At 42.4% G+C, this 15,123-nt stretch overlaps 1 protein-coding gene across 1 annotated transcript; it reads right to left on the minus strand.

Moving 5' to 3' along the window:
• Positions 1–1,782: 1,782 nt before the first annotated feature.
• Positions 1,783–14,825, minus strand: LSM4 (LSM4 homolog, U6 small nuclear RNA and mRNA degradation associated). The gene is made up of 5 exons (XM_069065281.1): positions 14,680–14,825; positions 11,892–11,933; positions 8,847–8,945; positions 4,298–4,481; positions 1,783–2,622 (listed from the first exon to the last, which is right to left on the minus strand). Exons 1-5 carry the CDS (start codon positions 14,680–14,682, stop codon positions 2,531–2,533), a joined length of 420 nt encoding a protein of 139 aa, XP_068921382.1. The 5' UTR covers positions 14,683–14,825; the 3' UTR covers positions 1,783–2,530.
• Positions 14,826–15,123: the final 298 nt, after the last annotated feature.

Genomic DNA, 15,123 nt, shown 5'->3' on the forward strand with positions numbered 1-15,123 from the left:
GGTTAACTAGGGAGAATTTCTGTAGGCAGAAAGGGGTGACTCTCATCAGCAGAACTAGGGTAGGCCAAGTGTAAAAGACCTGCGGATTTTAGTGGCCATAAACATGAGTCCATAGAATAACATGGTAGCCAAAAAAGATACTTTGAGCTTAATATTTGTGTAGCATCAAGAACAAGTAATAGACATACCATACCCTGCCCAACTGGCACACTTATTCTGGTTACATTTTAAGTCTATGACAGGGCAATGAGGGTGGGGAGGGGACTGGAGGCTACGCTAAAAGGGCATGTTTAGCTTGGTGAAGAAGGCTTACATGATCAATGTCTTCCAGTATTTGAAAGGCTGTTATAGGGAAAATGGAACAGACTCTGTACTTTACCTGGAGGGTAGAACCAGGAACAATGGGGGAGACTACAGAAAGGCAGATTTTGGCTCAATAAACCATTTGTCAAGAATGCTATGGAGGAGATTTCTGTACTGAGTTCTCTAGTAACATCATACAAACTTAGAAGATAATCACTTATGGCAGCTTAATTACTCTTGTGGGGAGGACAAAGATTCAAAACAGCTCATTTTGGGGAAGGAGTTATAGCTACTGAGTTGAGACTGGATGAGACTGAGACCTCCTGCCAGGGATGCTGAAGAATTGTGGCAATGGGTGGGAGGTTGGACTAGCTGACCTTTGGGGTCACTTTCTAATTCTTAGTAACATGATTCTAAGATCTGAAACAAGCCCCTTATTCTGTCACATAAAACGTTCCAAGTGCAAAGACATGGGGGATGACATGGGCACAGCTTGGCTGAAGATAGAAGAAGGAAGTAATATTCTATAGGTCAACATTGCATTTATTCCATTCACCATTCAGGATGGATTCAACGAAGTCATCATCGAGAAAATATGCATATATAAAATCTCGTTAACCTAGGCTTCTTCTTGCTTACAACACTGGATATGGTTTGATTTTTTTTTCATCTTCATCTTTTAAAAAAGGGAGAGTTGTCTCTCTGATAAAACCTTCTTGCTGCCTGTAACATCCCTCTCACTCCTACTCTCCCCCCCAAAAAAAAATTCTGGCTCTATTTTTCAAGATAAATTATTGAGACAAAATATACAATCTCTTATTTCTAAAGGAAATAGGTTTCTTATTTCTAAAGGAGTGTGGAAAAACTCACTAAGAATATTTTCTCAAGTATTTCTTGCAGCATCTCTATGCAGCTTCAGTTTGAGGTTTTCCCAGGATAGCAACTACAAACAGTACATCCAAAGGGCTAAAGTCTGCCCATCCTTCAGATGTCTCCAAAGGTTCTTCTTCACATACATTTCAGAGAATCATTTCAAAGTAAAATCCTGGCTGCAATCTTGATAAATGAAATGTCTCTGCAAAAGTGGAAAGGAGGAGAAAGGAAGGTGAAATTTATTCCCCTCCCCCCGGAAAATGGAATGAATGTGCAGGATGATGCTAGAATTTCAAACCACTGAAACAGAAAGACATAAATCTATTTCTACCCCCAGAATCTTGATGTTTAAAAAGTTCTGTGAAGTAACAAGTGTTTCTGTATACTAGTTTAACTTCTGAATGGGACATGTGTCAAAGAACCAGGAGACAGGAGGTTTGCCAGTGGGACAGCTCTGGTGCCACAAAGAAAGTGTCCAGTACAATACCCAAAGCCGCCATCTTTCTAAGGAGTGGGGTTTCCTGAGGGGCAAGAGTGGAAATATGCACCATGGTAGCCTGAGAAGGAAGAAATCACATGCTCATCTGCTGAGCATATAGAAAGGAATTATTAATTTTCAGCTTATGGTTGTATTATTTTTATTTCAGTCACACAAACTAAAGTGGTTTCCTCAAAACAAACATTAGGAGAAGGGAAAACAACTCTAATAATTATTCTCTGAAACAAGTTCCAACCTCTATTTTTAGTTAAAAAAAAAAAAAAGAAGAAGAAGCAAGGTTGGGGAACAGACTTAAAAGGAAACACCTCCCTGACAGTTTCGGGGCTTGTAACTCTGAAGGAAAAAACCTGCCATGTGTCAGAAATGCCCAAATCTTAAAGCAAACATCACAAGACAGACGGCAGCACAAGAAAACCACTCTGGAAATGCCTGAAATACCCTTAAAACAGGAACAAAGACCACCATGTTTGGCTACATTTTAAAAAAGGGTTCAGAATCTTTCAAATGAAATAGCATTGAACTTTTCCTAGGAATCAAGTCCCCAGGAACCAAGGATGTCAAAAAACTGAAAAGCCCCTGCATGTTTTTCAGTCTGGAATGGCAGATAAAACAAGTGAGCCAATGACTATTCTAACTTTACCTAAAGAAGAGGATTTCAAAGGATTACAAAAGACATGATTCATGGGATTCTTCCCCAACACCTGCCCAGCCCCCAACTTTCTTTTTTTAAAAACAGATTCATTAACTGAAAGTTAGAAGTAAGACACCAAATTTCGAGGCCAGTACAAGGCAGCAGCACAGGGGTCTTCCCAGCAAAGTCTCTGGCAAGGCCAGGCCAAGGCCAAGGCCATGCCTTCACTGCTTTCCGGCCTGTCGACCTGGCTTTTTCTCTTGTTGTCCTCTTCCGCTGCCAGGAATCCCTCCTCGGCCTCGACCTCCAAACACACCTGTGGGAGCACAAAGATCCTAAGAACCGAAAGTAGCTGGTACTTTCTGTAACTGGCTGAGTTTTCTCATAAAGCAAGGTACCCTGCACCCCTGGGTCTGGAGCTATACTCAAGCCCACATGCAAAGGCCACTGCCAAGGTGGCCGGACAGATTCAACCCACATTCCTGGTGAGAAGTCTTGACCTGTTCAGGCACATTCACCTTGGCTGGGCTACTTCAGCTGCCCTGTGAGAAGCAGAGGAAGAAGATTCTGCTTGTTTAATCACAAAAGCAATGAGAAGGGCTGGAGGAGGCAGCTCACAGACTGTCACAAGTGGATCTCTATCTACAGACTGCTGTCTGGAAACTCAATCTGGTCCAAGTTTCATGGACTTCCTATTGCCCTCATACCCACAGATCGGAAAAAGGCGACTGACAAGACTCTAGCTACTCCCAAAGTCATGTTTTCTGAAGGTGATGGGATACTGGATATTATGCACAACAGACATTTACTATATAGCTGGTAAATGAATGACAACAACTGGATTTCTCTTTTACAAATCCTTATAATGGAGCAATGTGCTCAGAGAGTTTATAGTCCATGATTACTGTCTGATGGGGAGGGCTTGATGGGAGGCCGAGTGCTGGAGCTTAACACCCCAAAAACTTCGATTCTTGTTCTTCCCTTCTGGGCCGACCCTCCTTGCTAAGAGACTGGATAAGCAAGGCAAGATGAAACTGTCTTAGCCTTTGTCCCAGGCATTTAGTAAGCTAAAAACTGGTAGATTCTTGAGATGCCTTCCTGACAGAACATAATACTGTCTAAGGGAATTCAATAATTGAATTAATTCATAGTATTAAAATAAGAGAAACAAATCCCTGGAGGGATGGGGGACAAGGAATGCAATAGAACTTTGGCAAAGAAGCTGCAAATATTAGACTAGGAGGTAGCCCATCCCAGACCAAGCTCTATCCATCATGTGATCTCACCATATCACAAAGAAACAGATTTAAGCTTAATCTCAGGAAGAATGTCCTCACAATGAGAGCTGTGAGAAAATGGAATGGGCTGATACACAAGCTAATGAGTTCCCCAATACTAGAGGAGAAGCAGAGCCTGGACCCTTTATTGGGGGCATTGTAAGAGAGAAGCGGTGCCTCTCATCTGGCTTTCTGTATCTGAAAGTCCCTCCCAGCTCTAAGGTTCTAGGTTCTAAATCCCCTCCCAGCTCTGATACTCTGTATTCTAAATTATTTTAAATCTCTTCCCGCTCTCACATTCTATGTTCTAAGGTCCCTCCCAGTTCTGACATTCTGTGTTTTTATTCTAACCAACCAGCAGAGCCTGGGCTTTAGTGAATAACTATTGTTCTCAATTTATTAAGAAGTAAATCCTGACAGAGATTTTTGGAGGAGCCAAGTCCCCCCTAAACTCCTCAGAGCCAGAACTTTCTGGACTGGGCAGGAAATCAGATCCCTTCAGAAACGGGCACAATGTGGGCAGTATTGACTGAAACGCCAGTGTCAGCTAAGGATGTCAACGCATTTAGAAGATGGAGCCACTCCCTTCACTGCTGCCACTCTCTTTTCTAAAGGCCCCTCTTTCTAAAGAGCTCAACTTTACAGACCAACGTGAAATCAAGGGTCAGTGCTGGCCACCCTGACCAGCCTACCAGACCCAGGTGGGGATCTCACCTCGGCCAGCTCCGCCTGCACCACGCCCCTTCTGCTGCTTCTGCTGCTGCACGCCACCTCGGCCCCTGCCCTTGGACACCACCTCTTCTTTCACCATGTCAATAATCTCATCAGGAATCCGCAAGTACTTAATGGTACTGCCTCGGATGTAACACTCAGGCATTCGCCAGAACTTGTCGCCATCCTGGGGAAGAAATATCAAAGTTTTCAGGCTGGAGGGCAGCAAGAGCTGGGGATCTCACTGTCTACCACGTAGCAGTTGCTCCCTCCCTCCATCCTTCTTCCTCCCCAGGCTGGGGATGGGGGTGTCTCTGGTTATTCGGGAGTTAGTGGGGGATGGTTCTGTTCACGTCAAATACAAAATGGAGAGTAGATCCCATGGGGAGGAGAGCTCCCTCTGGGGCCTGTGATCATTTCCAGCTCAGAGTCCAAGCCACTGTTCTTTTCTCTTTTCCCTCCTTTCTACTTGGCAGCCCCAAAACCCCTTCAGGAAACATTTCCCAAATACTGCAGCCCATGATCATCTCTTCTGTCAGGAAACAGCAAAGTCAGGAGGGCCAGAGACTGCCTTGTGCAACCCTCTTATTTTACAGATAGAGAAACTGAGGCCCAAAGAAGGTAAGGGCTTTTATTTTTCTCATCTGCAAAATGAGAAGCCTAGCCCCAGTGATCTCCAAGCCCCCCTCACCTTCCAACCCAAATCTCCTTCTGCTCCCTGGGAGCTTGTTCCAGCCAATCTAACATATCACCATGCAGCACTTTGGACTGTTCTCTTGTCATTTTACATGTCTTGCTTCCTCCCCCAAGTCTAAGAGCCCCTTGAAGGCAGTGATTGCATCTAATCTTTCTTTCCTCTCCTTGTAGTACTCAGGACAGTGCTGGTCATATAAACCGACAACTCAATAAACACAAGACAAAGGAAATTAAATATGCTCAAGATGGAACAGCAGTATGAGGCTAGGAATCAGCGTTCTGACCCTAGCCCTGGTCCTACATTCTGACCTAGCTAACTCAGGGAGGGGTCTTGGACATCACACCTTTGGCGCCTAGAATCTGCATTCTATGGTTAAGTTTTTCCAACTCTGCCATTATGAATTTTAATAACAGTTCTAAACTGCTCTAAGATTTGCTAGGCATTTCATATATATTATCTCATTTGATCCTCCCAACTATGAAACTGGCACTAAAGGAATCATTATTCGGTTGGAGACTAAGAGGAGAAGCATCTTGGGGTCACGTGGCCGGCAACTAAGTATCAGAGCCAGAATTCAGACCATGGTCTCTTGTTACTCTAAGCAGAAAACTTTTTTCACTAGTGAGTTTATTTAAACAGGTCAAAGAATTTTAACCTCTGCTTTCTCCTGCCTTTTAAAGAGGCAGTTGGGTGGTACAGCGGACAGAGCTCTGGAATTAGACTTAGGAAGACTCGAGTTTAAATCCAATCTCAGACACTTAACTAGCTGTGGGACCCTGGGAAGGTTACTTCACCTCTCTTAGCCCCAGTTTCTTCAATGGCAAAAATGAAAATAGTAATAGCACCCACCTTAAAGAGCTGTTCTGATATTTGTAAAAATACTCTACAAACCTTAAAACACTGTATAAATGCTATTTGTTATTATTATTACCATTATTACTATTACCTGTACTCTGTCCCTTTCCATTTCTAATCTGAAATTCAATTAATCAGAAATGTATCATGGACCTTCCATGTTCTCAGGGCCTCCCCAGTTCTGATATTCAACATTCTGTGGTCCTTTTAGCTCTAATCTGGCTTCAGTTACTAACTCGCTATATGGCAAAGAGAGTCATCTCCCTTCCTGGGCTTCCATTTCCCCATCTGTAAAGTGATGGGATAGGGACCAGATGATTTCTAAGCTTTAAAGCTCTGTTCATTAAGTGTGGAGGATATTTCAATGAACTCCAAGACGAATCTAAGAGAGAATTTGAGCACTAGAGAAGAAACTTCTGCCATCTTCATGAACCTAGGTTAGGTACACAGAACTAACATCTACTCTTTGGTGTTGCCATAAGGAGTGAGCTTCTCATTTTCTGTAAAGACAAAGGACAGGGAAAAATCTTGCTAAATTGAAGACAACTTTCCCAAAGGGGTGTTTGGTCTTGGACCATCTTGGGTGGCACTTAGCTTAGTGGACAAGGAAGGTTGTCTTGTCTCTTTACTTCCTTCTTTCAGTTCTCTGCTAAGGAATAAACAAACTAATCTCTCTGGTGCCAACAAATTGTGTTCGACTTCCAATGCTGTTTTCTGCACCATCTAGTGGCCATTACTGGGCTCTGTTACCCCTCCCTCATCTCCAGCTGGTATTTTCCACCTTAAAAAACAAACAGCATTAGAACTGATAGGGGCTTTGGAGATGACCTAGTCCAGGGTTTCTTAACCCACAGTCTGTGAACTATAAAATCTTTTGGATAACTGTATTTAGTTATACTTGGTTTCCTTGGTAATTCTACATATTTTTATATACTTAAGATCATTATTCTGAGAAAGGATCCACAAGCTTCCCTAGATTGTCAAAGGGGTACATGACACAAAAAACGTCCAACTCTGACTTTGGCAAGAGCTTCCTTTTACAGATACGGAAACACAGCAGGGAAGTGATCTGCCCAAGGTCACACAGGGAGTCTAACAGAGCTACTAGGATTTAGGTCTTCTGAGAGACTTTGGGTTACAAAAATCAAAAGTTAAACAAACAACTAAACTTAAACTCCAACCAGCTAGTGCCAGCACTACATCGTCCAAGTAGATAGAAGGTGGGGCCTGGAGTCAGGAAGACTTAAGTTCAAATCCAGTCTCAGACATATCTTAGCTCTGTGACCCTGGGCAAGTCACTTCACCTCTGCCAGCCTGTTTGTTCAACTGTAAAACAGGTAACAACAGTGCCTATGTCCAAGAGTTGTTGTGAGGATCAAATGAGCTATGTGTACAATGCTTAGCACAGTGCCTGGTACCTAGCAGGTACCATATAAATGCTTATTCCCTTCCCTTTCCCTTTCAATTCTACTATGCCATGACCCTTCCAAAGTTAAACTCCTCTGCACTGAAACTAACATCAGCAAGTCAAAAGGTGGCAGGTCCTTTAGAGGCAGTCTTGATGAGTGAGGGAGAAACAATATTATATTAACAAGTCATAATATGGGGATGGCATCAGGGAAGAAAGATGGAAAGTCCTTTAAAATCCACAGTCTTCTCCATGCATGTGGTAAAAAGGACCCCAGTTTTGAAGGTGAAAGCCCAGTGCTCACAGCAAGGCCCTGCCACCCTCAAGTTACACGAGCCTGGCCAACTTCTGTCACTTTCCTAAGCCTCAGTTTCCTCCTCTGTAAAATCAAGATAGCAATCCACTATCAACTTCACAAGAGCTTAGGAAATCAGTGCTTTAAAAAGCATACAACATTTTAGAAATCCTAGTTCTCATTATTAATAATGGTAGCAGCAGCAACAAGAGCAAGTGATTCTGCTGGGTGCCCCAGGGTGTGCACATATGGGTGAACAAAATGGATTTGCCAACTAATGCTTCCTAGGGAAAAAGCCAGAGGAAGAAGTCCAAGTGAAAAAATGTTCCAAATCACTAATAATTAGAGAAATGCAAATTGAAACAACTCGGAGGTTCGACTTCACACCCATTAGACTGGCAAAGATGGCAAAAAAAAAAAAAGGAAAATGATAAATGTTGGAGGGGTTGCAAGAAAGGTACTGTACACTAATGCACTGCTGGCAGAGCTGGGAACTGGCCCAACCATTCTGGAAAGCAATTTGGAACTACTTCCCCCAAATCACTAAACTGTGCCTACCCTCTGACCCAGTGACACAATGACTTGGCCTGCCCCAAAGAGATCAAGAAAGAGGAAAAGGACCCATAAAAATATATTTGTAGCAGCAAAGAACTAAAATGAAGTGCCCACAAATTGGGGAATAGCTCAACAAATTATGGTATATGAATGCAATAGAATACTACTGTGTTTTAAGAAATGACCACCAGCACTAATGATGAACGCTACTAGCAATTCCTGACAGAAGTACTGGGATTCAAGATGCAGAATAAGACATACATTTTATAACATGGCCAATGAGGAAATTGTGAATTTTTGCTAAAAGCATTTCATTTTTCTTTTCTTCTCAATAGGATGGGGAAGGATAGATAGGAGAAAATAAATTTTTGTTAGTTGTTTTGTGTGGTCAAAGAAAGTATGGTCCAGTAGAAATAGCACTAGCCTTGCAGAGGGAGGACCTGGGGCTTGAATCCCATCTTGGCATTCTATTTCAAGACAAGCTCCTTGAGGGCAGGGCCTGCTTTACTTCCGTCTTTGCATCCCACTTCCTAGCACAGTTCCTTACACATTTAGGGTATTTACTAAATGACTGTTCTCTCTGTGACTTTCCCTTTCTGTTTCTTAGTTTCTAGAGGTATAAAGTATGGAGGTTGGCCTAGACGACCTCTAAGGTCCCTTCTACCTTGAAATCCAGTGAGCTCCCATGAAGTTGGCTGGGGCATAGACCACCAGGCAATGTATTCTGCAAAGGCACACTTACCCTGGATGTACAGATGACTTCTCTCAAATTGATGTTCATCCAGTTATCACAGCTTACAAGGTGCCCATTGTAGGTTTCACCATTTTTTAGTTCTACCAACTAGAAAAACAATAAAATTCAAGTCATACACTAACTAATCAACTACCAGCTATTTACTTTATGTCTGTCATATTCTGCCTTCAAGAAATTTAACTAAGCATCTATGTAAAAAAACTATAAAATAGTATATAATTAAGCACTAATGGTTCTAAATTCTGTTTAGTAGGAGGGGAAGAGGGAGGGATCAATGAGAATTTAGAATACTCATTAAAGAGGCAGACTTAAACCTGGGCCATTTTTTTAAGAAAATGGCTCTAAACCCATGTAAATTATCAGCATTCCTATACATAACCAACTAAAATCTACAAGAAGAGATAGTAAGAGATACCCCATTTAAAATAACTCAAAACACTACAAAATACTTGGGAATACACCTGCCAAAACAAACACAGGAACTATATGAACAAAATCATAAAAACCTTTTTATACAAATAAAATAAGATTTAAATAACTGAAGGAATATTACTTGTTTGTGGGTAGGTATGGCCAATATAATAAAAATGATAATTCAACCTAAATTAATCTATATATTCAATGCCATCCCACTTAAATAATCAAAAAATTATTTTAACCAACTTAGAAAATATCACAAAATTAATCTGGAAGAACAAAGGGTCAAGAATATCAAATGAATGAATGAAAAAATGTAAAAGAAGTAGGTTTAGCAGCACCAGATCTTAAACTATATTTTAAGGCAGTAATTATCAAAACTATCTAGTAATGGTTAAGAAATAAAAAGGTAAATGAGTAGAATATGGTAGACATACACCCTACAGCAGCAAGTGACTATAGTAACATTGTGTTTGATAAAGGTAAAGACTTAAGTTTTGGGGATAAAAAGTCATTATTTGGTAAAAATTATTGGGAAAGCTGAAAAGGAGTCTGGCAGAAATTGGGCTTAGACTAATATCCTACACCATTAACCTAAATAAGGTCAAAATGGATACATGATCAAATATAAAGGGAAAAATAACAAGAAAATCTGAAGAACATGGAACATATTACTTATAAGATTTATGGACAGGCAAACAGCTTATGAATAAACAAAAGATAGAGAGCATTGTGAGGTATAAAATGGAAAATTTCAATTACATTAAATTAAAAAGGGTTTGTATGAGTAAAACCAATGTAGCCGAGATCAGAAGGAAAGCAGAAAATATGCCAAAAATTTTTATAGATGGTTTCTCAGATAAAGTTCTGATATATCAAATATATAAAAAGCTTTATCAAATCTATATGAAGATGAGTCTTTCCCCAATTGATAAACGGCCAAAGTATATGAACAGGTAATTTTCTGATGAAGAAATCAAAACAATTTATAGTCATATGAAAAAATGCTCTAAATCATTGTTGATCAGAGAAATGCAAATTAAAGCAACCTTGAGATAACATTTTATACCTATCAGACTGGCTAAAACGATAGAAGGGGAAAGCAACAAATGTTGGAGGGGATGTGGAAAAACTGGAACACTAATTCACTATTGGTGAAACTGTGGACTGGCCAACCATTTTGCAGTAATTTAGAATCATGCCCAAAGAGCTATAAAACTGCCTATACCCTTTGACCCAGCAATATCACAATTAAGTCTGTTTCCCAAGATGATTAAAGAAATCAATATACATGTTTGAAAATATTTATAGCAGCTCTTTTTGTGGTCTCAAAGAACTGGAAATTGTGAACATGCCCATCAGCTGGGGAATGGCTAAACAAGTTGTGGTATATGACCATGATGGAATACTACTGTGCTATAAGAAATGATGAACTCAATGATTTTAAAAAAACATGGAAAGACTTGCATGAAATAATGAAGAGCAAAAGGAGCAGAACCAAGAGAACGTTGTATATAGTAAGAGCAATATGGTTTTAAAAACAGCTTTCAGCAACCAAGTCATTTTGACTATATAAATAACCAAAATAACTATGTGAAGATGCTTTCTGCATCCAGAGAAAAATGTGAATGAGAAGTATGTACAGTATGGATTTACATATATATGCATATTCTTTCTAATGGTAGCCGTCTCTAGGGTGGGGGATTGGGGGGGGGAGAGTTACAGGATACCTTTATTATATATTTAAAAGAAAAAGCATGTCATACGTAATAGACTTACAGTTTCATATGCAGTCCTCTTTTTTTTCTATTCTACTTTGTTATGGAGATGCTTGTTTTATTTCTTGAGAATAAAAGTACAAAAAAATACAAAAAAAAAAGAAAACGTCTCAGATTTTAACAGGAAGGAATGGGACAAAGGACAGCTCATCTAAGGGCACTCAATATTAATGAGGCACAGGGGTGAGAATGAACAGACCTAATTCCTGGGACAGTGAAGAAACTGACCTAACTGGGTAAAAGGTATGACTTGGTCATCAGTCAAATAAGGTCAGAAGGAGGTAGGGTGAGGCTTCTTTCTGAAGGGCCTTAGAAGCCAGGCAGCTTTGCTTTAATCGACAAGGAACCACTAAAAATTTTGGGATATATGGTTGGAAGATTAATTTGACATTGGTACAAAGAAGGAAGAAAGGAAAAGGGAGACACTGGTGATAGGAAGGCTCCCTTGTATCCAGCAGAGAAGCCACTACAGCACACTGGGGAGAACAGTCCATTTATAGTCTGAGGAAACAGATTAGAATCCTGGCTCTGTATCTTACTACCTGTGTGACCTGAGCCAAGTCAATCCCACAACCATTTATTCTTCTTCTACTATGTATGTGCTAGGAGAGGGGAAGGAATAGAACTGGATGTGAAGGTGATGTCAAAACAAAAGGTCTCAAGATAAAACATTTTTAGGAAAAGAAAACATGGATATTCTCATTGCCAACCAAAGATTAAGAATAAAGACAGAAAGACTTCCCACATGGAGGGTTTAAGATCCCTCTTACTCTTTATATCCTTCCTCCTGGTGTCTGAGATTCAAGGTAATCAAGTGGCCATCACAATGCCTACTCACCATGGGATGATTCTGGGCTGTCTTCAATAAGGATAAGGGCAGCTAAGAAACAAAAGACAATTGAGAATTCCATCAGCTAAAGCATAAGCCTGTCTTTCTTCCAACAGAGATCAGTTTCTAAAAGGTTAGAGCCTTGGACCCTTAAAGGTCACCAAGTCCCTCCCCCTCATTTTCCAGGTGACACAAGGTTTTTAAATTAGTGGAGATACAAGCAGTGATTCTGGATTCAAACAATGAGGTTTTATCTGGACACTAATCTGCCCACTTTCACAATGCTACATTTGTGTTCAAAACAGAAGCCAATACCAATAAAGCCCCCTTATAGCTGTAGTTCAGGTTTATGAATTTAAATGTGCTTTGATTTCCTTTCCTCAGACACCACAAAACTTAGAATCTTTTTCGTCTTCCTAAAAGCCCCAGGATGCTTGCCCAAAGCAGCCAATCCCTTCATAGACCTTGCCATCAAGGGAATGTTACTTTTTCCTCCGTTCAAGATTTTATCTTTTTGCACTATCGATTTTAATTTTCACACATATCACAGAGTAGTGTAAACAGCCCTGGTCTGGCAGCTTGCTTGATATGTAGTCCTGGGTACCCAGTTTCAGTTTCTTCCTCTGTAAGATTAAAAGGCTGGAGAAGATGTTCTCTAAGCCTTTTTCAGTTCTAACAATCTCTGGTCCAAAGCTATACTTGGGGATGTCTGAGAAGGAAGCCCATGAACTTTCTAATTTTAGTATGTTATTAGAACTAGTATCTGAGGGTTTTCTAAAGAAAAGGAAAAAGAGCTCTGGGGAACCCCCTCCAAAGGATCACCCATTGGTGAGTGTGGGCCACTGCTCCACAGGAAAATGGACCAAAGTCCACTTCCCCAGTTGGTTTCCTGTAGGAGTTCCATGACGGCCAAATGTGCATGTTTGCTGTTATATAACTCAAGGGAGGCCCGGCACAGGAAGAACATGGAAAAGAGAGATGGGAGCTTATAGAAGTCCAAACAGGAGGAAGTAAAGAAGCCCTACCTTTTTTTTTTTAATTAAAGAACAGCTCGATTATGCAAGTTCCCAAATCCTACCTTCCTCTCCCAACCCAAGGTGGAAGGAGGAAGAGACTGGGGTGGGTGAGAGAGGGAAGTAAAACTGCTGAGGAGAGATAAGAGAAAAGACAGGGAAAGAGAAGAGATAAAAGTGGTGGTGGTAAGAAGAAAGACATGAAGTAGTAGTGGGAAGGAAGAGGAAAGGGACAAGTTGGAGAGGAGAATAAGGGGAATAGGAAATGAAGGAAGGAAGAAATGATGAATAGAAATGAAGAAGGAATGAAGACAAGATGAGGAAATGAAAAAGAAAATGAAGGTACGAAAATGAAGGGTAAGAGGACAGGGGAAATAGGAAGGATAGGAAGAACAGTTGAAGAACAAGAAAGATTACAGGATCTAAGGAATATCAGAGGTGATCTAACCTAAGCCATCATTTTACAGATAAGGAAACTGGGGCTCAGGTGGTTAAGTGACTTGCCCAGGTCATATAAGTAGTTCATGAAGGGATGAGGAAAATGGGTCAAGAGGAACAATGAAGAAATGAGATTCGGAGATTATGAATAGGGGTAAGATTTAGACAGAGAAGGAGAAAGGGGAGATAATGGGGCAGGGGAGATGAGGATGTGAGGTGAAGGGGTAAAGAAAAGATGAGGAAGGGAAAAGAGAACGATGAAGAGATGACAGAGCATGAGAAGGGGGGGATTGGGGAGATGGGGATGAGGATAATGAGGAGGTATGACAGAGCAAGAGGGAAAATAAAGGAGAGGAAGCAAGATAAGGAAAGGATGAAAAGGGGGGGAGGGGGATGAAGAAGAGGAAAGAAGACGGCGATCAGTCAGCCAAGAAATATTTACCAAGTGTCCACTAAGTGCCAGGGGGATAAAAGCAGGCAAAAGACAGCCAGGGCCTCAAGAAGTTCACAGTCTAACGGGGAAGACGAGAAATAAACAAATGTGTACAAACATACCATACATAAGACACAAAGGAAATAATTAACAGAAAGGAGGCACTAAAAAGAGGCGGAGGTGGGTAAGGCTTCCTTCGGAAGAGGAGATTTTAGTTGGGACTTAAAGGAGGTCAACAGACAGATGGAGAGGGAGGGCTTTCTAGGCATGGGGGACACGGAGGAAATGCTGGGACCGAAAAGATGGGGCGTCTTGTGCCAAGAACAGCAACCCCAGTGCCTCTGGGGTGAGGAATACACGGTAGCGAGTAAGGCGTGAGAAGACTCGAAAGGGACAGGGGTAGGTTCTGAAAGGCTTTGAATGGCAGGCAGAGAATGCGGATGGTGACAGGAAGCCACCGGAGTTTACGGAGTATGGGCAGGAGGAGGGGGATACGGAGGAAAATGCGTAGAGAGGAAGGAGGAGGAGGAGAGAGATGAAGGAATGGATGTGGAGGGGGATGAGAAGGAATGGGGTGAGCAAGTGAGACGAGGAAAAGGGGATGAAGGAAGGGATTAGGAGGGTGATGAAGAGGAGAGGGAATGAGGAAAAGGGATAGGAAGAGGAAATGGAGATGAGAAAGAGGGGAATAAGGAGAGAGATGAAGAAAGGGATTAATGAGGGAGGGGAGGACGAGCAGGCCAGGTAGTGTCTCCGCGCCCCGGCCCACGTGAAATCCCCTCCACCCCCCATAAACTGTCCCGGGGCTCACTGAAGACCAGCCCCCTCCCCGCCCTTTCTCGTGCCAGCGCCGGGGACTGAGTTCCAGAGTGGACCCCGCCACCACGTGCCGCCTCCCTCAGTATCCCCTCACCATGGTGCCGGCCGAGCCGGGGCGGGGACAGGACCAGGGCTGCTCGGGTCACTTCCACTTCCGCCGCCGCCGCCGCCGTAGCTCAGGGGACTCAGAATTCCCTCCAGGCCGCCCCTCACGGAACAAGGCGGGTCGACGTTTCCGCCAGCCAGTCACTACCCGACCCCTCGGCACATTGACCAATCCTGAGTGGCGGGGGGGCGGGGAAAAGAGGCCGAGGGCGCCGAGAGGTGGAGAGTGACCTCGCGCCCCGGGCGCGCAACTGCCGTAAAGCCAATCCTCTGTCAGGTGCTGAAAAGAAGCGCTCGGCTTGAGGCATTGTGGGTAACGGTGGCTGGTTGTGCGCGCGTCCACGTCCCGCGAGGAAGCCGGTTTGTGAGGCGCCCTCAGTGTCTGTGGGCTGAGGGCCTGGGCTGCCCAGCCCATCTTAGGAGGGCCCAGAAA

The sequence above is a fragment of the Petaurus breviceps genome, unplaced genomic scaffold (genome assembly GCF_028583685.1).
Source record: "Petaurus breviceps papuanus isolate PSGF00001 unplaced genomic scaffold, PetGlider_PUasm1.0 108, whole genome shotgun sequence".
Classification (NCBI taxonomy): domain Eukaryota; kingdom Metazoa; phylum Chordata; class Mammalia; order Diprotodontia; family Petauridae; genus Petaurus; species Petaurus breviceps.

Bases quoted from the DNA above. Each gene is read 5' to 3' on its own strand.
- LSM4 (XM_069065281.1), bottom strand. The intron at 8,946-11,891 runs GTGAGTAGGCAT...TTGTTTTTCTAG, and splicing joins CAGCCCAGAATCATCCCATG to TTGGTAGAACTAAAAAATGG. The intron at 2,623-4,297 runs GTGAGATCCCCA...GTGCTCCCACAG, and splicing joins TGCAGGCGGAGCTGGCCGAG to GTGTGTTTGGAGGTCGAGGC.